General features: G+C 41.7%; 1 protein-coding gene across 1 annotated transcript in view; it reads right to left on the reverse strand.

The window, feature by feature from the left end:
• Positions 1–15,653, reverse strand: part of LOC145802163 (protein ACCELERATED CELL DEATH 6-like) — a 29,821-nt gene extending 14,168 nt beyond the window's left edge. Inside the window, exons 1-4 of the mRNA XM_082894830.1 lie at positions 15,299–15,653; positions 14,510–15,122; positions 12,856–13,271; positions 11,841–12,370 (exon numbers count right to left, since the gene is read on the reverse strand). Coding sequence (XP_082750956.1) covers positions 11,841–12,370; positions 12,856–13,271; positions 14,510–15,122; positions 15,299–15,653 — 1,914 coding nt within the window. The remainder of the gene's footprint in view (positions 1–11,840; positions 12,371–12,855; positions 13,272–14,509; positions 15,123–15,298) is intronic.
• Between the last annotated feature and the right edge of the window lie 7,921 nt (positions 15,654–23,574).

Here is a 23,574-nt window from a genome sequence, read left to right on the forward strand (position 1 = left end):
CATGAGGCTAGCTGCTTATGTGATATAACTGCTTGAATGCCTGTGGATGGAGGTTGAATTACCTGAATTGGAAAAATGCATTAAAACTGTGAGTTTTAAGCCCACTAGATAGTGGCAAAACCATCTTTTCTAAAAGCCCACTCGAGGGTGGCAAAACCTGCATTTTAGCCTACTTGCGAGTAGCAAACCATCTTCAAAACAAGCATGAAATGTTTTGCTCCAATTTAGGCGATTTGGTCTATACCTGTTTGCTGTGCGCACAACATAGTAAATCTAGGCTAATAAATGGAATAAGAACACATAATATTTTCAAAAACGGATATCACGGTTAGTAGAGGCCGATCTTCGGATCGGGCGAGAGGGGGTGCTCATAGCTGACCTTCCCCAATCGTACCCTAGCTCCCGAGCCGAGGCAACTCTGGTGATGACGGACATGTGGCCTTCGGCACCGAGTCAGGGTTTCCTAAATTCCCCTATAAAAAATATTTAGGTGGCGACTCTATATCTGGTAAAGCAGTCCATGTTTGGCACTTCTTTTCAAAAAATCCGTTTCTCAAAACGATTTGCCAGATTTGGACTCTTTGATTTAGATTAAGAACCATGACACAAAATCGAGTCCGAACTGTAACAGCGAGGCCCCCCCTCACGGGCGTGTCTACAGTATGCGGCTCGACAGTTTGGGCCTTCCTTAGCTCGCGCTTGGCCTTCTTCGCACGAGCCTCCAAGTTTCAAATTCGTTCGTCCTTCTTCTCTATCTCCCGTCGCGCGGCGCGCAGACTTATGCCGACTTCATAGGCTGTATACAGCCCTCTCACTGCTCCGTGGATGCCCTCTTGAAATACTTCAAAATCCTATTGACCAACCATCGATTGCTGGACTTCCGGTGGAAAAATCTGTCGAGCGAACTCGACTGCTACACCTGGGTCGTTAACAATAGAATCCGCCTTTGTCATTGGTTTGTTCCCCACAAAAACTGCAAAACTCAACGGTCGTGGCGTCACGTCAGGCTCATTTCTCGGTCGCGGTCGCGAGGAGCTTCCCCGTTACTATTTTTCCTTTCGGGGTGATCTGCTTCGATGACTTGGGGGCTGATGTTTTTCCCGTTCCCTGGACGTCCTACCTCCCGTGCATGTGGGCTCGCTACTGCGATTCATTTCGGTGTCAAGCTCAGCCAATGTTCGCCCTTCTCCTCTGCTGTTGAAGAACAGTCTATTTGACATTCGCACTTATCTAACCTTCCGCAATAAACTGGTTTAAATTGAGTCTGAACACGATAAGTGGAATCATTGGTGCGATGAACCCACCCTATTTATTCCTAATGCATACAGCGCCCCCGATGCGATTTCATTAATGCTAAACTCCAAAAGCCCGATGCCGATCGACGTGCGCCGCAGCCACTTCATGAACTAACAGTATTCGGCTTTCAGAGCTCATGCATTGGCTAGGGCAATGGCAGATTTATTAATCTGATCAGCCAAATATCTAAGCCCGATGCCAATCGATTTGTGCTGTAGCCACTCCCTGAACTAATAATATTCGACTTTTTTGAGTTCATGCATTGGCTGGGGCAAGGGCAGATTTATTAATCTGATCGGCCAAATATCCAAGCCCGATGCCGATCGATTTATGCCGCAGCCAGTCCATGAACTAATAGTACTCGGCTTTCGGAGCTCATGCATTGGCTGGGGCAAGGGCAGATTTATTAATCTGATCGGCCAAATATCTAAGCCTAATACCGATCGATCTGTGCCGCAGCCACTCCATGAATTAATAATATTCGACTTTTTGGAGTTCATGCATTGGTTGGGGCAAGAGCATATTTATTAATCTGATCGGCCAAATATCTAAGCCCGATGCCGATCGATTTATGCCGCAACCACTCCATGAACTAATGATATTCGGCTTTCGGAGTTCATACATTGGCTGGGGCAAAGGCAGATTTATTAATTTGATCGGCCAAATATCTAAGCCTGATGCCGATAGATTTATGCTGCGGCCACTCCATGAACTAATAATATTTGGCAAGATCAGATTTATTAATCTGATCGGCTATTCGGCGAGGATAAATTACAAAGTTATCTAATCGGCAAGTGTTCACGAATGTTTTATCCAATATAGCGAAAAGCAATACCATTCATCAGTAGCAAAATCAAGCACAAATAATAACAAAGTGCAAAGGAAATTTTAATTAGTAAATTGGGCACAAACTGTAGCCATTTTATATATGAAAGCTACTAAACAAAAAGCTACAAGTTCGCATGGAAATGCCTAGCAAAAACTTAAAAACTGTAGTCATTTTACATATAAAAACTACTAAATGAAAAACTGCAACAATACATTCAAAATCCTTAAACAAAAACAACTAAAGTGTCGCCCTAATCAATCCTTAGAGTCAGACTCCAGCAGCTCAACATCCACCTGCTCGTATGGAATCGGCATAGCCAATGTCACATCAACAGCAACAAGGGCTTTGAGCTAGCAGTGTTTGAATCCCCGATTTTCAAATTTGGGGACTTCTTCCATATAATTTGCGAGAGCATCGCTTTGCCCGGCCTCATACGCCTTAGAAGCCTCGAAGTCGGCTGATTCCTTCGCCTTCTTCAATTCTTCCAATTCAGCTTCCAGTTTGGCAATAGCCTCTTGGGCTAACTTTAGTGCATCTTCGCTCGCGTTTGCCCTCTTCTCGGCGGCCAATCTGAGCTGGTCCAAATTTCTCGCCCTCTCCATCTCGGTCTCGGTCCTCGCGCCTTACATCTTCGTCCTCGACGCTTTGAACTCGGCCCTACTCCTCTGGCCTTCAACTTCCGATTGTAAATGGCCAAGTCGTTCGACGACGTCATGTTGGCGACGGCCTATCTCGGCTATCCTTCTGACCATCTGCAAAATAGAAAATTAAAACCAAAACAATATTTGCGTAAAAGGGAAAGACAAGGTCAAGGTATATACCAGAAGAGCTGACTGAGCGGCTAATGCTATTGCCAGCAGATCCGACTCCGCCCGGAAAGTCGCCTTGTCAGCTGGCAATGAGACAGACGTAACCATGCTCAACGCCACGGCTGGGTCTTTAATAGCTGACGCATCAGAGGAGATCGACATGTTTTTTACTCTTTGGTTGAATGACAAAAGGCACAATCACATTCGACTCCTCTAAACACGGCCGTTTGTCAGCATAGTTTTCTTCAGAGCCGGCCTTGACCTCGACAGGATGCTTCTCTACCCTTTGCTTAGCCTCTTGATTGACCTGCTCTTCGCCGTGCGACCATTCTTTCTGCGTTTTTCTTTTTGGCGAGTTGTGTGAGGTTTAACCCAGCCATGTTTTCGGGGTATGCGTCAGGAAGGTCTTCTAAACCGGTAAAAATGTCATCAAACGGAAGGTCTCCTCGGCCCGAAATGGACAGAGGGTTGGCTGAATTGAGGCCGGCTTCCTCAAAGGCCAACTTCAAAGCCTCTTCTACTTCGGCTTCGGACTGATCTGACTCAGCGACCTCAGCTACTTCTGCCCGCTCCAAATCGGATCCCTCAAAACCAACTTGCCGCAAGTTTTTGAAGTCGGTCAAAACAAGAGCCGTAAGAAACTCTTCACCCCTTGGAATTGGGATGTTTTCTACCGCCGAAAATGTCGTATATGTCGGCTCGTACCGAAGGAGAATGTGGGCTACCCTCCCTTCTTTCTAAAGACTCAGACGGCCGAAATATTTGAGTGCGACTTTAATTTCCGAAAGAACGGCGTCGTCGGTTGAAGTCAAGACTTTCTTCAAATCGTTTCCTGCACAAGCAAAACCATGAGATCTCAACAATGAAGCTTTGTAATTATAAGAAAAATAAACGCAAGAAGCTATACGGCCACCTGGTTCGCCCCTCCGTCTAGGAATAGGATCAAGGCGATCCTTGCCTTCGCCGAATTCCCAATTACCTCGGACAACGACCATAACATCATCGACTCGCTTGCCAGAGCTGGAAAACATAGTCACTAATTGATGATCGGTGTCCTTGGCCCTAAGGAAATAGTGTCCATGCCGACCAGAAGACTTGGTGTAGACCGCCCGAACTCGCTCCGCATGCCCCCCTTTTTGGCGACGGCTCAGATTTGGGTTCATGCTACTACAGTTCGGACTCCTGTCACGGTTCTGAATCTAATCTCACGAAGTGCAATGTAAGACTGATAAATCACCAAAGAGTCCAAATCCGGCAAATCGTTTGAAAAATCGATTTTAATCAAAAAGCGCCAAACATGGACTGCTTTGCCAGATTTCAGAGTTGCCACCTAAATATTTTATTTTGAGAAATTTAGGAAACCCTGACTTGTGCCTAAGGCCACGTGTCCGTCATCACCAAAGTTTCCTTGGCTCGGGAACTTGGATACGAGAGGGGAAGGTCCTGAAATGAGCACCACCGCTCGCCCGATCAAAGATCGGCCTCTACTAACATGATATGTTACTTTTGAAAAAACACATGTGTTCTTATTCTGATTTATTAGCTAACTTACTATGTGATGCGCACAACACACAAGTGTAGACTCAATCACGAGAATTGGAACAAAACAACTCATGTTTGTTTTTCGAAAATGGTTTGAAAGATACTACCCTCAAGTAGGCTAAGACGCGGATTTGCCACCCTCAAGTGGGCTTAGAAACATGATTTGCCACTCTCAAGTGGGCTCAAAACACACATTTTGATGAATTGTTCCAATTCAAGCAATGAAACCTTCATCCACAGGCATTTATGTAGTTTAACAAGTAAGCACATAGCCTCATGGCAAACATGCTATCATGGCAGCACTTACACTCATGCAATATGCTAAAGCGTAAACACTTACAGTGTACTCCGAGCCAAAACAGAAGCTATGTTAGAAATCAATGCATGACCCTAGCTATGTTTGAAATGCCTAATGCAACACATGCAAAATGCAACTAAGTAGGCTCGGCTATCTAAGATGGCATATGAATTGGAACAATGCTATATCTCGATTGCCGCCTCGGAAATCCAATACTATGCCCATAATTGCCTCTGTTTGCATTTGACTTGATCTCTGAAAATTGCACAATCTCCAAAATTCTTTTGCTCTAACATGGAGACCTCCTGGTGGGCTGCCGACCAGAAAAACTGGTTGTAGACCAAAAAAAGTGGTCTGTCGACCAAAAAATTTGCCAAGCTCCAGTTTTGTTGCAACAGAGAACAACAAGGGGCATAACAGTGCATTTGCAAGATATGTGTGCACAACCACCCTCCCTATCATTTCTCAAGCTCAAGAGAGTGCGGTACTTGACTCTCGGGCCACCAACCGAGCATCGCAACGCACGATGGCCAAGAAGCCAAGTTTGCACAAATCAATGTCAATGAATGCACAAATAACACATAAGGGCCTCCACCTCTATCATGCTTGATCAAGAGGGTCGGCGACAAGAAATGAAGCGCGTTTCATCACTTCAAGTATGAAACGCCCCTCGTTTCTTGTGTTTGGATTAACATCCGATCCAAACACAATGCAATGCATACAACATGCCTATCTATCAATGCTAAAGTGGCATGTACAAGATTCTAGCATGCAAGCAATGCATGCTTGGTATGTTTAAAGGCCAAAAGTATTGAAACTAGTGAAGGCACAACACTAGAGGCATGCATTATCAATCTCAAATGGCCAAACCAGCCATGGACAGACTTAAGACATCTCAAAACAGTGGCAAAAACACATTAAGACTTAGGCACAAAAAGATAAGATGTGCATGCTCATTCATTTGCTCACAAGCAAGGCAAAAGACTTAACTTTCAAACACATTGAAAGAGTGACATATATGAGAGCATGACAAAGGTTCAAACACTGAAATCATATGCCAAATGATGACATATCATGCAAGCAACACAAGTATGGCATACTAGAGTCCTTAAAAATGAAAGCTAGTGAGGTACACAACACTAGGACTATACAATACAATGCTCAATGGACTAGACCAGCCCCAAACAGACCTCATGCATGCCAAAATAAACGCCTTAACATGTTGGAATTGAAGCTCAAAGGACTAGACAAATATGCATAGATGTTGGGCCGCAAATAAGGCACAATGCTCAACTCTCAAACACAATTAGAGAGTGACAAACATGAGAATATGTCAATGCTATATGCTCTGAAATCAAGTGTTTAATGATGCCAAATCATCCAAACATCACAAATAAGGCATCAAAGAGGGTTAAAAACTCAAGACTAGCTAAGGAACTTGCACCATAGCCATATCAAGCAAGTCCCGAAGGATCAAGATCACTTCAAATAGTCCTAAGATAGGCCAACACAGTGCTAGAAACATGATGAAATGTAGCCAAAACAAGCTAGAATGGTAAGCCAAAACACTAAGCATGCAAGACCAAAGAGTGGGATTACACTACACATACCAAAAGCAAGCAAGAGGTGACTCCACCAACAAAAATCAGAGTTGCAACATGGCAAAATAAGACCAAAAATATGCTGAGATGGTAGCCCAAAAGCTTAGGCATGCATGCATACAAGTTAGGCCATGATCAAGGCATAAAGCATAATTCTCCAAAAGCATTGAAAGAGTGAAGCATGAGAGAGTATGACCACACTATACATACTGAAATCATGTTAGAAATGAGGCCAAAGCATGCAAACAACTCAAGTAATGCATGATAGAGACTTTGAAACTCAAAGCTAGTGAGCAAGATTGCACTATGGCTATACAAAGCAAGGCATGCATGACCAAAACCACTTAAAACATAGCTTAAGCATGGAAAAACATGAGTAAAAGCTTGCTGGAGTGGAGCAAAAAATATGCTAAAATGGTGGTCCAAAGCATGATGCATATTAAGGCTGTAGGGAGGATTGCACTACAAGGGTATGAAGCATGCAAGAGGCAATCAACTGACCCAAGATAGAGCTATATCATGTTAGAATAAGGCCTAAAACATGCTAAGATAGAGCCTTAAGAAGGTAGAAAAGTATGCCAAAGTGTTAAGCCAGCAACACATGCAAACAAAGCACAAAAGGAGGGGGACCGCCCCCATCCATTTTAGGTCTCAAAACACACTTTCCACCACTAAAATTCCTCTGGAATTCAGTGGTGAGAAGGCCAAATAAAGATGATCTCAAAGGCCTTAAAGGATAGCTCAAAACAAAGCAAAATAAGGCACAAAAGGGGGTAGACAACCCCTAACTCAAACAAGGCCTCAAACAAACACTTTTAATACTTAAAAATGAAGCTTTTTTTAGTTGACAACTAGGCCAAAATAAGCATGCAAAGGTGGCCTAAACTAATACAAAAACAAGCCTAAAAAGGGGTATATGCTTACCCTTGAAGAACCGCAGCAAGATAGCAACTTTTCTGAGCCAAAACTAGCTTTTGAGTCCAAGCAAGACCCTCAGGTACCTTAGCAACAAGATTGTGGTGTTTGAGTAGGTGTTTGTGTCCAAAAGTGTGAAGAAACAACACTTTCAAGCACAAATATATAGAGAGAGGGATATGTTTAGCCCTAATATTTTCTGAACCCTCCATAAGGGGGAGGGACCTCCCTTTATATAAGCAAAGCAAGGAGAAGCTTGCTTGACAAGCTTAGAGCTTGTTCCAATCCCTCCATACATGTGTATGGAGGATGCATTTTGTGCCCAGCAGCTAGCACAGCTGGCACCCAAAATATCTGTAAAAGCAGAAAAAAGGCTGTAGACCACTTAAAGTGGTCGACCGACCACCCCCACTAGTCGATCGACCACAAAAAGTGGTCTACAGGGGAGAAAATTGGTTGGCAGGGGAGAAAAGTGGTCTAAAAAGAAAGGAGAAGGTGGTGGTAGGCTATAGACCACTTAGGCTAGTCGACCGACCACCCACCCTAGCTGACCAACCACAAAAAGTGGTCTCTAGGGAAGAAAAGTGGTCTACAGGGGGGAAAACTGGTCTACACCCCTGTTCCACCCTCCAGGAAAAGGGTAACAAGGTTTGGTTCAAAAACAAACCAAAAAGAAAGAAAGACAAGAGTTCGCAAGACAAGGCACTCAGCCGGAAGCCCTGAGAACTAGTCTACGGGCCACGACAAGTGGCCTACGAGAGGGAAAGGAAGCCTACGGCTATAAAAAGTGGCCTACCGGCCTTTGTTTCCCTCTAGGCAAAGGCATCAAGGCATGGTCCAAAAACTAGGCCAAGAGGAGAAAGTTAAGAGGTCTTGAGACAAGGCGCTTAACCAAAGGCTCCGAAAACTCAAAATGAGCACAAACATGCACAATCACCGAGTGCACAGATGATGACGTCTGAGTCTTAAGGTCGGTCAAAAATGGGGTGTCTAAACTTGGCCAAGGCATAATAATACCGAATAGCAGGTATGCCGAGGTTAATCCTAAGGCGACGGTTTAGCTCTATAATCCCCATTACGATTCTAAAAAAGTTGACATTGGGTTGGGAGGGGATTAGACCCCAATGGCGAAGGACAACCCTAAGAAATGGGTGAAGCAGGAAACGGATTCCGCCCTCTGCAATTGATAAGAGAGGGAAGACGATTGTGCTTTCATCAACCCTCTCCATGTAGAGGGTGCCGTCTGTCACAAGCGACAGATGGACATCATCAGGGATAGAAAAATGGCGTCAAAAGCCAGAGATTCGGTCTGCGGAGAGGAGGTCTTTCAGATGCTTTGCGATTTCGGTCAGCCTATAGGAGCGTACTAAACTAAAGGTAAACCAGGAAAAGGGATTCAAAGCAGAGAGGAAGAGAACTTACAAGAGACGGAGAGCACAATGAAGGATGAATGGAAGTTGCAGAGGACAGTCGGAAGGCAGTCCAAAAACTCTAAGCATCAAAAAATGTGTGTCCGAAAAGACGACAAGATTTTAAATCACAATGAATGGAAGCGTACGAAGGGGTGGGAAGTTGAAATGATAACCGAGAGGCATGTGCTCTGACATCCGCGTTGGAATGAGGTTAGCCGCCGAATTTCAGCTCTGACTTTTCGAGTTCGAAACCAAACACTCCAGCTAACTGTCATTAGTGGAGTGCTTGGGGGGCAATTGTGGGGACCGAATAATGGGAGATGTAAAGAGGCCGAATAATTGGACCTGGAGAGTTGAAATATGTACATCGCATTAGGCCCCGTTTTACACATTTAAATCCTACCCTATTCGACCAAATAGCCGGTTGAGTAAGGGGCCGAGTGGAAAGCGGTTTGCAACAAAAGGAGCCGAGTAAATAGTTATACGGCGAATTGAAAGTGGGCCCAGCCCCGAGGCCCAAGAAAGAAAAAATATAAATAGAAGAACATCAGCCAGAAAGAGGTATGTGAGAATTAGTACGCTTAATTTAAAATACAAGTAATGAAGAGAGTAAATACTGACTTGTCCGTCGGAGTGCTAATTCCGGCACCCCCGACCGAAGTGTTCATTCTTTTTCAGGTTACCAGCTGAGGATCTCCAGTGCCCCATTGGATCGAAAGAGTATTTCCAAAACCACTTCCCCACAAACACAATTGAATCAATTAATTAATTAACTAATGCAAATTCAAATGAAAGAAAGAAACTAATTAATTACAACTTATTACAAATATGAATATTAAAGCTACTAATCTAATGGACTTGAACGGGAGGTAAGAAACCGCATGTGTGCAACCGAGAACATCCTCCGGAAACCACTCTGTTTTTTGCCAGAACCTGCTCTATTTACAGTCAGAAAATTGTTCTGTTTTGGTCTTAGGATCTGTTCTATTTTGCTGTAAAAATGCCACTAGGTGGCCGGCCGGCCTGAAAGAGTGGTCGGCCGTACAGAATGATGGCTGGGTGGGCACTGTTTCTATGGAATACCTTGCTGCAACAGAGCTGAAACAGAGCAAGACAGAGTGTTTCCAAGAGATTTTTACCCTCTCTGCCCTTCCCTATCATGAAGATGATCAAGGGAGGAGTAGATTCGATTCTCAAATCATCAATCATTGCAAATTTGTTGCTTTATGATCTTAGAAATGACAAAAGCTTAATAAATGCAACAAAAGACAAACAATACCTCATTTCTATCATGGAGTTACCTCAAGGGAGGGGGTAGACTTGCTTCATGAATCATCGAACATCACTGAAATAGTATGCGATAATTCAAGACACAATAGGTTCAGTGTGACGTTCGACTGAACCTAACTAAATTTTATTATCTTTGTACCCTTTTTTACTCCAATTTTATTAGCCTTTTCTACTTTACCTTTCCATTTTTTTTTTAATCTTTTCTTCCTTTTTGTCCAAAGGTGATAATTACGTCCACTAAGTCCAAAGCAGTAAAGAATAACAAGCATGACATGACCCGAGAAATGAGCTCTTCGAGCCTTTTCTACGAGAGAAATTGCAAAGGAAGAATCGAACCCATTTACAAGCGATAATGAATGCGGAATCAAACCCAAAACGAGCGATAATGACTTCAAATCCAAACCCAATAATGAGCTATAATGAATCTTTCATTTATGATTTCCAAGGCTATAACTAGAAAATTAGTCCCTTAGAAGTAATGCACCAGCGATTAAGGGAGGTATCGAACAAGAGATTTCACTTAGCATAAGAAAGACGTGATACCCTGATAATAAACCTCCGAAGAGGTTAAACCATTTAGCATGTGGAACCTCTTTCTTAGACCATAAGTGAAAAAATATTGGTTGATACAACCCTCAATCAAAAGAAACAAAGAAAGGAAGGAGGTTGCAGAGTATGAATGAAAGGTGGATGGTTGCAATGGTGTGAACATATACATGAAAGCTATAAAAAAAGGAAAAAGAAAAGACTATCAACTCAAATGGATTGGAAGTTATGGCCTATACACCAAATCCACGAGGACTTACAACAATACAACTATAATATTCAAAGCATAAATTAAATAAACACATTAAACAACCCCTAAACTCCAAAATAACAGTGGCCAAAACCAAAAGAAACAAAGTAAAAAAAAGCAAAGCAACAAGCTATGGAACAAGGCCTAAGAAAGGGTGGCTAACCCCTCCTCTTTTTGTGACTTTAAATCACATTTTTAAGCTTAAAATAGCTCTAAAATCAACATGAAAAGGTAAAGAAAAGAGAGAGAAAAGATGGAAAAAGAGCTCAAAGTTTACCTCTTGAAAGAGAGGAGAGGCTTCTTAGTTAACAAACCAGAAACCAAGCATTCTCAAGGAGCTAAAGTTAGGTTCAAGAACCTCAAAAAAAGCTTCAAGTTCAAGCTTAGAAGGCGTGTGTATAGTGTATGTATATTGCAAGAGAGGAGGGAAGTGTATTGGACAAGCTATGGTTTTTTGGAAAATTTTTGTAACCCCAAACCATGAGGGGAGTCTTGTATTTATAGAAAAACAACATCTCACGTTAGAAATATTTGTAAAGAGATAGCTGGTGCAAAGCATGCACATGGGAACAGCTAGCTGTTACAAAATATCTGCTGTCGAGAAACATGGCCGGTCAGCCATGAAGAGATACGGCCGGCCACATGAAAATGGCCTGCCGACCACTTGTTGGCCAGCTCCTCTCTGAGTGGTCAGGCTAGAAAAAATAAGGTTTTGGTTCAATGGGGGCACAAGGTTTAGGTTTTAAAGCTTGAAACCGAATCATTTAGCTGAAGTTTCGAACGATTGCACTACGCAGCATTTCATTATCGAGTGTTCAAAGCGAGGTGCCCAAGTCTTAAGGGTGGTCAAAATGGTATAAAAATTGTTCACTTAAATTTCTTTTTTTTTTTCTTTTTTTTTTTTTTTGGGTTAGTTTCTGCAAAATTTGTAATACATTATGGCGTGTGATGTGCGCAAAGGATGACTTAAAGGTTTGGTTCTCAACATTATGGTATGTATGATGCATGCCATGAGAAAACATTTCATATGCGGTCAAAGTTAGCATTCTTACCTTCTTATGAGACAACTGTATGTCTTTTGGGGTCTCGTTTTTGTTGTTTGGAGCTTTCTGATCTCCACTAAAGTGGTCCCAGAGCTTCCACTTCTGCACTAGCATGTTGTCCCAGAAAACAGTAGCAAACAGATGGAGTGGTGTGTTTCCTTCAATGTCTTTCTGATTTATAAGATGGATAATCCATGACTTTTCTAAAATAAATTCAATCACCTTTTTCTGCTCCATATCCACAGCAACGTGAAGAATATTTTGTCCTTTACTATTGACCATCTCCCAACAATCTGGACACTGTGATAAAAGCTCTTCCATTACACATACATTTCCTTGAGCAGCAGCTATATGAAGAGCCGTCTTTTCATCATCCTTCTCGTCTGTTGTAATGTACGCCACTGATTTATCTATTTTTAGTATTTTACTAACTCCAATTACATTACCATAACGTGCAGCATAATGAAGTGGTATCCACCCGTACTCATCTGTTTCCTTAATTAGATCTGGGTTCTCTTCCAATAAACGTATTGTACTTTCTAAAACAGAAGAATCAGAGAAAAAGTGTTAAATACGATTTAATACATACCTCAACAATAGAAAATGCTTCAACTTTTTTTTTTCTTCTTTTTTTGAAATTAATTTTGTTAACAATTTCCTTTGGAAGTCCTTATATATCAGTTCCTCACTGCACATTTGTTCTCTCATTTCAAAAGACCTACTAAGCTAGACATGTGCTTCAATTTGAATCATTGTTTCACGTTTGATTAGAAGTACACCCTCTTTTCCAATTTTAATCTCTTATCTACTATACATATAACTTCAATTTTTTTGAAAGATATTTTTGATGCTATTAGTATGATGAAATGTAAATGATTATTGTAACTAATAAATGAACAGACCAGGGGTATGTATGCCTAGAAGAATATTTATTTCTGTAATCCAATGCTCTACCCCTTTTTTTTCTCTCTCTAGAATTGTACATGTAATTAAATTGGTTGAAGAAATTGAAGTAGCACCAAACCTGTTTTCCAACTGTGACTTGCTGCAGCATGCAATGCCGTCTGACCCTTTGGGCCACCATAAGCTGGCGATGTGCAATTTTTCAAAATCATAGACACCATGTCATTGTGCTGTCTCTCAGCGGCTAGGTATAGTGGAGTTTCCTTGGCATTATTGGGTGGATGTATAAACTCAGGATCTTCTTTAGTTAACCATCCTACCATATCTAAGTTACGAGGATTTCGCACGGCCATGTGCAAGGCAGTGTCATTGTCCTTATTTGGGGCCCTTAACATCTCTTTGGCTGCTCCACTCCCACTTTCAACTTCTTCATGATCTAGTCCTTTTGCACATTCTATGAGTGCTGAAAATCCTAAGTGATTCGTGATTAGATCAAGATTAAAATATTCCAAATCCCAGAAATCCAAAACGCACAATCTAAATCAACAAGCACTTACGAAAGTGATTTAGATTGTTTGTTTTTCAGAATAATTAATAAATCGACACAAACGATTTTTACGTGGAAAAAACCACAATTGAACACCTCCAACTGTGATTAAAAAATCACGGGCGAAACGCCACTAATCAATCCACTACTGAAGTAAAAAAGATTACAAAGATATCATACAAATTACCCAACTCAGTCAATTTGTCTTCGAATCTTCTGTAACTCTTTCTCCACGACTTCGTCTCGGAACTGATCAATCCTGAAGTTGATTCCACAACCTCACTTATGTATAGAATCAAACGCCTTTTGAAACTATATGCTTGAATCTTCGGAATCCACCAAAGAGAACTCTCTCTTGAAGATAAAGTAACCAACTCCTTGATGTATGTATTTTAGATCATGAGTGAAGAACTCTTCTCAAAACATCAAGGAAAAACTCACAAAACAACCCAGAATAAACTTATGAACAAAACCCTAGGACTCTTGAATAAGATCTAGGAAAAGTAAATCTGAAACAGACCCAACAAGCGAATTTATAAAATCTGGGATCGCGCGGTCCGCTCGAGCGTGGGTCTTCCCGCTCGAGCGGAGACTTCAACTTCTGTGATTTCATACAGGCTCCACGCTCAAGCGGCAGTTTCCACGCTCGAGCGTCGAATCACACCATCCAGTACTTTTTCAGGCGACTGCAGAGATGCTGAGAGCTTCCAATCCCCGCTCGAGCGGGGAGACCAGAATTTGAAAAACTGGAAAACTGAAACCTGTAACAACCTTGGTTTTGATCCATGGATTTTGACAACAAAGGGTCCTAACAATCTCCCCTTTGTCAAATCCCGGACAAAACCATTCTAAAACAGTTATCCTAACAAAAATCACAAAAGAACTCAAACAAAATGCCAAACTAGTCTAAAAAACAATGTTTCAACATAAATAAAAAACAACACCACCAACAACGATCCAACAGTTACAACCAAAGCTCAAATCCATGCTTGTGAACAACAATCCTGAAAGAAAACAACCACACACAAGCCAACCAAAAATATGTGGAACTGGATTAGATGAATAAAACAAAAGCAACTGTACCAACATCAACTGTACCAAAAATAAAATTATCCAAAACATCACCAAAACACCAATACACTCCCCCTTTTTGTCCGGGAGGGAACAAAAGAAAGAGAAACAAAACAAAGTAGCAAAGAGCAAAGATCACGAAGCCGGAGAGGGAGACTGCATCTGAAGCAAGGTCAAGATCTGAGCCAACTGGGATGAAGACTGTGCCACAGAATCCTCAATCCGCTGGGAAGAAGCCTCCAAGGCACTGAAACGAGCATCGGTAGTGGTCTCAAGATTTGTGAGTCTGGCCTCAAATATATCCATCCGCGCCTCAAGATGGTCAAAATGGGAACCAACAGAGCGCTCGAGGGACTGAAGCTGACCACGAACGGTACGAACTGGAGGGTGCTGTTCCCCCTCACCAAGATCTCCAGCAGCAGCAGCATCATACTCGGCCTCCTTTGCCATGGCCGCAGCAGTACTGGGACCTGCACCAGAACGACCTGAACCAGAAGGAACCCCCCGAATGTGAGACTGACTCTGGGAGACAGTCTTTTTGGTAAACGGACGGGAAGGAGAAGCAAATTCATCCTCATCAAAAGCAGGGACCTTCAACTTGGCTAAAAGTCGGTTAATGAGACAGCCATGGGGTAAGCCAAGATTGCTGCGCTCAAAAGGAGCAAACATCTTTTGAATGATAAGAGTGGCAAGATCAATGGGACGGTTGTGGGCTATACACTGAAGAACAAAGCCTTGATCCTGGTTAATCTCAGAGCAGTGAGTGGTAACTATGATATTGGCACACACAATTAGGTTGAGTAACCTAAATTGTGGAAGAAGTTCATGCTGTTTGATCAAGGAACCGGAAGGCCAAGAGCGAGGACAGCCACAAAGAAACTGGGCAACCTCATCAAAATCACACGTAGGGCGCACTGGAAAAGGGTAAAAAAAGGAAATCTCTCACGAATCCCTAAAAGCTCGCGGATAAGGTCAGTGGTAATAGTGATTTCCTTGGACCGAACCCAGGTCTTAAAAGATGTGCCAATATCATTAAGACCTTCCATATTGCAATAAAATTCCCGAACCCAAGTAAGATTTTGTGACCCAGAGAACAAAAGTACATGATCCCCACCCAAAGAATCAAAGAAAGATCGGATAGAAATGGACTCAAAAGTGGAGGTTTGAACATTACGTTCAAGGTGGATGGAGCGGGAGGAGTAGGATTCGCGGTATAACTTGGCTTTTTCAGCCGACGGGAAGCGGTCAGTGTTATATGTAGGGCGAGTGGCTGTAGACTTACGTCTTTTGAAGGTGGACATGACTAAACAGGACAAACAAACCCCAACCCAATATAACCAAACACCAATAAGGACAAGAGAAACAACAGAAACATTAGTAACACAATGATATAGCAACATGAGGAAAAAAAATAAAAAATCGAGAATGCAAAAATGTATGCAGCATGGTGAGGACTTATGCAAAAATAAATAAATAAATAAAAAAATCAAGTAACACATGATAATAGAGGTAGACGAAAATCCCCAATTTCAAAACTAATCAAAAACAAGCAAAGAGCCCAAAAGACTAACCCTAGATGCAAGATATGGATAGTACAACATTATTAACTAATCAAAAGCAACAATGAAGGACCGTCAACAAGATGAACAAACGCATAACAGACCCATCTATATACTGGAAAAAAAAAAAAAACAGAGACGAATATATCAAAGAACAGAGATCCGACACAAGCAAAGGAGAAGAGAGAATAGACAAACCTGAGATGTGGTAACACACGAAAACACCAAGACCCCACGGAAGAGCAGAGAACGGAAGCGCAAGAGAAAACAAAACCTAGGAGAGAGAGAGCACTGGAAAAAAATGAACTGAAAGGACAAAGGAGGGAAATATATACAAAACTAGGCAGTTCGAGCGTACGATTTGACGCTCGAGCGTGAGACAAAACACGCAGAGACCAGCTCGAGCAGGAAAACATACGCTCGAGCCTCAAATCACCCCTCTCAGAACTGTAAGACAGAGAGCAAACTACTGCAAGGCTCAAAACTACGCTCGAGCGTAAAAAGTGCCGCTCGAGCGGGGAAAAAAAACTTTTTTTTTTTTTAATAAAAACAAAATACTCAATAACAAGAGGTGAGACCCGAAACACAAGTAGATGAGCACATTCAGCCAGAATGGAATACTAAGAGGAGATAATCCGCAATTCATGAAGGCTGGAAACTTGCAGTTGTTTAAAAAAATGACACTGAACATCATGAGCAAAGCAGATAAAAGATAATCAATGATCATAAGCTACATGAGAATGTACAACTCAAAATCCAACACGAGAGCTCACAAAAAAATGTGTGTGTGTGCAATCCATGAGAGGTCACTGAGCTAGAGTTAATCCTAGTAGTGATCGGATGGCTGGACCTCCATCAAGAGTAACTCAACAATACAGAGAAAAGTCAAACCACTAGGAATCACGGGGTATTTGTTGAGTAAATGCGAAGGCTCCCCCTCAATCAATGAGTCCCATTTTTTTATATTTTTATTTATTTATTTTTCTTATGGGCACTCACTGGTGGCTTTCACTCTCAAGAGTATGGAAACCAAACCAGAGAAGAATGAAATCATAAAGGATGGCCTGGTTGGTGCCTCTGAGGTAGCCTTTTCCTAATGCCCGGACTTCAAGGAACTGATGGAGAAGCCATGGAAGTGAAAAACAGATAGTAGATGGTTAAGAGACTCAACATCACCCATGATATGCTAGTCTTGGTCAATTCCACTGTAAAAGTACAAGAAACACTGTTAGTGGTCCATAGAGAACTTTGATCACATGTGCGGAAACCCCTACAACAATTAATCTCAAGGATGTGTACAGAATGAGATCATGAGGTTAATGAGCATGGGCATTCAAAATGAGCTATGACCAATGATCAATGAGATCTTGTAAGCAGCATGAGTAGCGTGTATAAAAAGTTGGATGCAAGTACAACAGATATCAATGAAAATGAGATTATAACATCCAAGCATACATAAGGCAAAAACACTTTCACCTACTCAAGTAACAAGTAACACTCTAGTGATCGAGCATGACACCCAAGGTCTTTCTAAGGAACTCAAACCGAAGAAGATCAAGGGGTTTTGTAAAAATATCAGCTTTTTGATGCTCAGTGGGAATATGCTCAAGAACAACATGGCCCTCTTCCACTAACTCTCGAATAAAATGATGACGAATGTCAATGTGTTTGGTGCGAGAGTGTTGGACAGGATTTTTTGAAATGTTTATGGCACTTGTGTTATCACAGAAAAGAGTAAGAGTGTTCTGTTCTATCCCATAGTCATGAAGCATTTGCTTCATCCACAACATTTGTGCACAACAACTCCCTGCAGCAATGTACTCAGCCTCAGCAGTCGAAAGAGAAATGGCATTTTGCTTTTTACTATGCCAGGAGACCAGATTGTTCCCAAGGTAAAAACACCCCCCGGATGTACTTTTCCTATCATCAGCACACCCTGCCCAGTCGGCATCAGAAAAACCAGTAATCTCAACTATAGTATCAGTAGAAAACCAAACCCCATACCCCAAAGTCCCATTAACATATTTAATGATGCGTTTGACAGCAAGTAGATGAGACTCTTTAGGACTAGCTTGGTAACGGGCACAAACACCTACACTGAAAGCAATATCAGGACGACTGGCTGTGAGGTACAAAAGACTCCCTATCATACTCCTATAAAGGGTAGGATCAACATCAATACCAGAGGAATCTTTGGAGAGGTGAAGACTGGTGCTCATGGGAGTGCGTGCATGTTTGGCAGACTCAAGACCAAACTTAGACACTAGATTTTTCGCATACTTAGACTGAGAAACAAAAATACCTGAAGGAGACTGTTTGATTTGAAGACCCAAAAAATAAGACAACTCTCCCATCATGCTCATCTCAAATTCATGTGTCATGCAATCCGAAAAATATTTCACAAGATGTTCAGCAGTGGATCCAAACACAATATCATCAACATAAATCTGAGCAACAAGAATATGAGACTTAGTATGTTTCACAAATAAAGTCTTATCTACACTACCCCTTTGAAAATCATTATCAAGAAGAAAAGTAGTAAGCCTATCATACCAAGCTCGAGGGGCTTGTTTCAATCCATACAAAGCCTTGTCTAACTTATAGACATGATTAGGACATTTAGGGTCCTCAAACCCTTTTGGTTGCTCAACATAAGCCTCTTCTCTCAAGTACCCATTCAGAAAGGCACTTTTCACATCCATTTGAAACAATTTAAAGCCAAGAAAACATGCAACACCAAGCAAAATACGAATAGATTCGAGACGTGCAACTGGGGCAAACGTCTCATCATAGTCAACACCCTCTACTTGTGTGTAGCCTTGAGCAACCAACCTAGCTTTATTCCTAACAACTGTACCATTCTCATCAGATTTATTTTTAAAGATCCACTTGGTACCTATCACATTCATGTCTCTAGGTCTGGGAACTAGAGTCCAAACTTTGTTACGTTCAAATTGACCTAATTCTTCATGCATAGCATTGACCCAACTATCATCTAACAAGGCCTCTTTAAAATTCTTAGGTTCAATTAGTGAAACATAACACATATGTGATACCTCATCCCGAATCTGTCTTCGGGGTTTCATTCGATCCGAGACACTTCCAATCACCTGTTGAGCTGGATGATTCAGTTTTACCCTTGCTGATGGCTTAAGCTCAGGACTTGCGGTGACAGAAGCAATAGGAGTGATGTCCCTAGGAGCACTCTTTGGACTTGACCTTACCTGTGAGGATGGTTCTATAACCATTTCTTGTGATTGGTCCGCACCTTCTCCTTGATTTTGTGATTCCGTATCCAAGGTTGGAGACTCATCATTATCATCCTCATTTGTTGCTGGAGTAGGTGCACCTGTGTCATCTATAACCACATTGATAGATTCCATTAAAGATGAAGTTCGCAGGTCATAGACTCTAAAAGCCCTACTAGTGGTTGAATACCCTAGAAAAATACTTTCATCACTTCGGGAGTCAAATTTGACCAAAGGCTCTCTATCTTTGAAGATGTAACACTTACTCCCAAAAGTTTTGAAGTATTTTACATTAGGTTTCAAACCCTTCCACAATTCATATGGAGTTTGTAAAGTGCTGGGCCTTAAATACACGCGATTTATGACATAAACAGCAGTATTTAAGGCTTCAGCCCAAAACTTATGAGGAAGTTTCTTGCTAAGGAGCATGACCCTAGCCATTTCTTGAACAACCCTGTTCTTCCTCTCAACAACTCCATTTTGTTGTGGAGTAATAGGAGCAGAAAATTCATGCTTGATTCCATGCATATCACAAAAATCCGAAAATGAACTATTTTCAAACTCACGACCATGATCAGTTCGGATTCTTATGATACGCCTAATGGAAACACCCTGTTCATTTTGGATTTTAAAGACTAGGGCCTGGAAAGCATCAAATGTATCAGATTTTTCCTTCAAAAAATTTACCCAAGAAAATCGAGTAAAATCATCAACAGTTAAAAAAATGTATCTTTTACCTCCGATGCTTTCAGTGCGAGTAGGACCCATTAAATCCATGTGAACCAATTCAAGAGGACGTTTGGTTGTAAAGCTGTTCACCTTTTTATGAGGGGCACGGATTTGCTTTCCAAGTTGACACGGTCCACACATATGGCTCAAATTCTTACCTAGTTTAGGTATTCCCCTCACAAGCTCTTTGTTGGCTATCTTAGTTAGGTCTTTGAAATTCATGTGACCTAATCTTTGATGCCACAGGTCAATGTTACTAATGATGGCAGAGTGACAAGTGAGATCATTAGTAGTAACAATCCCATAGCAGTTATCAGATGTGCGAACCCCATGTAAGACAGTATTTCCCTTTTTATCCAAAATTTCACATTTATTTTTTGAAAACAATACTTCATGATGGGAATCACACATTTGACTAATGCTCAAAAGATTTGCTTTAAGACCATCAACTAGTAGAACATTATCTAGCTTGGGAAGACCAGCAACACTTATAGAGCCCTTACCAATGACTCTCGAAGTGCCGCCATCTCCAAAGGTAACAATTCCTCCTTCATATTTTTCAAGGGAGGTAAAGTAGGATTTGTTACCGGACATATGACGAGAACACCCACTATCAAGATACCACATGTGTGAATCACGTGCTTTTAGAGCAGTGTGAACAACTAAACAAGTCAAATCATCTTTTCTTACCCAAATCTTTTTAGTCTTGGTATTCCGCCTAGACATGTAAGGTTGTCTCCTAGCCCAAAAAGTATTTGAATTTCTACCCTTTTGAGACACCTTACCAAACAATTCATAGCAATAAGGACGAATGTGGCCATACCTACCACAGTGATGACAAATAAAAACCGATTTTACCTCTTTTTTGTTGATCTTACCAGCTTTAGGTAGATGAAGAGAGAGATCAGACTGGTCTACCTTCAATTTTCCCTTTGTACTCTGGGCATATCGGACTATGCCGAGAAGATCAACAGGGGAAACCCCCTTTGCCATGGCTTACGGTACAGAAGCAGTCATCCCACTGGAGATCGGCATCCCAGGGATCAGAACCCAAGGGGTAGAGAATGGCACCAATGATATACTTCTAGGCCGAGATCTGGATCTCTTAGAAGAAAGAAGGGAGAAAGCTGCAATTTAGCTCGCAGCATACCAGCAACAACTTGCTAGAGCTTACAACAAGAAGGTTAATCCAAGGGATTTTCAGGTCGGCGACCTAGTCATATGAAAAGTTGTTGGCAACAAAAAGGATCCCAGAGAGGGAAAGCTTGGCCCAAACTAGGAAGGTCCCTACAGAATTACTTCGGTATTAGGCAATGGAGCATACCGGCTTGAAGATAATGAGGGCAAAGCATTGCCAAGGCCCTGGAACACTTGTAATTTGAAATCTTTTTAACATTAAATGTTCCTTGTTATTTTTTACCGGCATCATCAATAAAATTTTAGCAGAGTTCTCCAAAGACTTGTAAATTGACAAGAAATGCATGATGATTGTTTCTGAAAACCCAAGTAGAACTCAGGTTCACATTGGGGGGCAGAGAGAAGACAGTAATGCTTAACACTTGTTGAAATTTGTAGCAATTTACAAGTTGAAGTTAAGCCGAGATAATTGTTTATCTTCACTTGTTGAAATTTGTAGCAATTTACAAATTGAAGTTAAACCGAAGTAATGCTTAACGCTTGTTGAAATTTGTAACAATTTACAAGTTGAAGTTAAGTCGAGATAATTGTTTATCTTCACTTGTTGAAATTTGTAGCAATTTACAAGTTGAAGTTAAACCGAAGTAATGCTTAACGCTTGTTGAAATTTGTAGCAATTTACAAGTTGAAGTTAAGCCGAGATAATTGTTTATCTTCACTTGTTGAAATTTATAGCAATTTACAAGTTGAAGTTAAGCCGAGATAATTGTTTATCTTCACTTGTTGAAATTTGTAGCAATGTACAAGTTGAAGTTAAGCCGAGATAATTGTTTATCTTCACTTGTGGAAATTGTAGCAATTTACAAGTTGAAGTTAAACCCATATATTGCTTAGCACTTGTTACAACTTGAGAAAAATTTATAACCTTTAAATGTTTATCCTTGTTGAAGCTTATAAGCAATTTACAGGACAAATACTTGCCGAGATAAATTATCGGGTGGCATAACCGAGGTGTGTTACCCCGAGAAGATTGCACAAAGAAGAAAGAGTACATACGATATATGCAGAATATTCTAACTATAGAATCATACGAAGACAAAGAAGAAAAGACAGGAGTACAAGCATTCAATAAAAGAAAAAAGTTGTATTAACATTCAAAGTAAAAAGGGGGGCACATCGGCCATACAAAGAACATACATCCTTCCCTAAGATAAAGAAGCAAGAAGATACAAGTAAAAAGAAGACTTAGAACTAAGGCTCCTCCCCTCCAGATTGTTGAATTTGAAGATCAGATACCACCTCGGCCTCCTTCTCTGCCGCTATTTCGGCGTCAATTTCTTGAATAGTTTCTTCAACAGTCTTAACCTCAGAAGGGATGTCGGCTGGTACAATGTCGGGAACAGCTTCTTGGATAACCTCATCACCTTCCTCATCCTGAGTCAAGTCAAGGACTTGCTCATTCTGAGGAGGGGACTTGGCCCCATCAGCATCTTTTGATTTTCTTATCAAAGCCTCGTCCTCTTCCTCCTCGGCCTCATCCTCAACATCAGATTCGCCGACATCTTCACTTGGAGTTGGGACTGGAGGAAATCGCAAGGGAATGGCGTCGGCCTTCCGCAACGGAGAGTCATCAGGAATATTAAGCTTTTTAAGAAGGGACATCCAACCAATGGTGAAACCCTTGTTGCATGCCTCCTTCACTTGTTTTTCATAGGCCTAAGTGACGTCGGCCATACCCTGTGAATATGCCTTTTCGTCGGCTTCTTTAATTTCAGCTTCTTTGGTGGCCAGGGCCTCCTGAAGCTCTTTCTCAGCTTGGGCCATCTTTTCGTCGGCCTCTCTTCTTTGAGATTCAGCCACCTTTCTGATAGCCTCAGCAGCCTCAGCCTTCTATTCGGCATTATTCTGATCTTTAATTGTAGCTTCGGCTTGATCCTTGTAGACACCCCATTTTTGACCGTCCTCAAGACTTGGACGTCACCGTTTGAACACTCGGTGATTATCCATGTTTGTGTTCGTTTGGAGTTCCCGGAGGTCTCGGCTCGCGCGCCTTGCCTCAGGATCTCCTAACTTGACTGTTTAGTGTCTGGTTTTGCACCGAACACTGACATCTTGCCTTCGAGAGGCAGGGTAGGGCTTGTAGACCATCCCCACCCACCACCGGCAGTGGCTAGAGGCCACCGGCTGATTTTTGCTTCCATCGGCACTTTTTATTGCCGGTCGGCACTATTTGTTGCCGGTCAGCACTATTTAGTGCCGGTCGGCACTTCTTTTGGCCAAGATGGCATTTTTGGCCGGCCGACTACTGTGCATCTGCTTTTACAGATATTTTAAGACAGCTGTCTTGCTTTTGCTCCCCTCCATACACGTGTATGGAGGGATCTCTCTCTTGGAAGCTTGTCTTGTAAGCTTTACAAGACAATAAGCTTCTATAAAGAGAAGCTTGGCCTCTTGGCTTGAAGGTTAGAGAGTTTAGACATTTTAGGGAGAGAAAAACACAGACCAAGCTCTGGTTTTAGGGTTTGAGTTACATACACATCCTATCTCTA

Source organism: Camellia sinensis, chromosome 11 (assembly GCF_055761805.1).
Source record: "Camellia sinensis isolate YWXY chromosome 11, ASM5576180v1, whole genome shotgun sequence".
Lineage (NCBI taxonomy): Eukaryota > Viridiplantae > Streptophyta > Magnoliopsida > Ericales > Theaceae > Camellia > Camellia sinensis.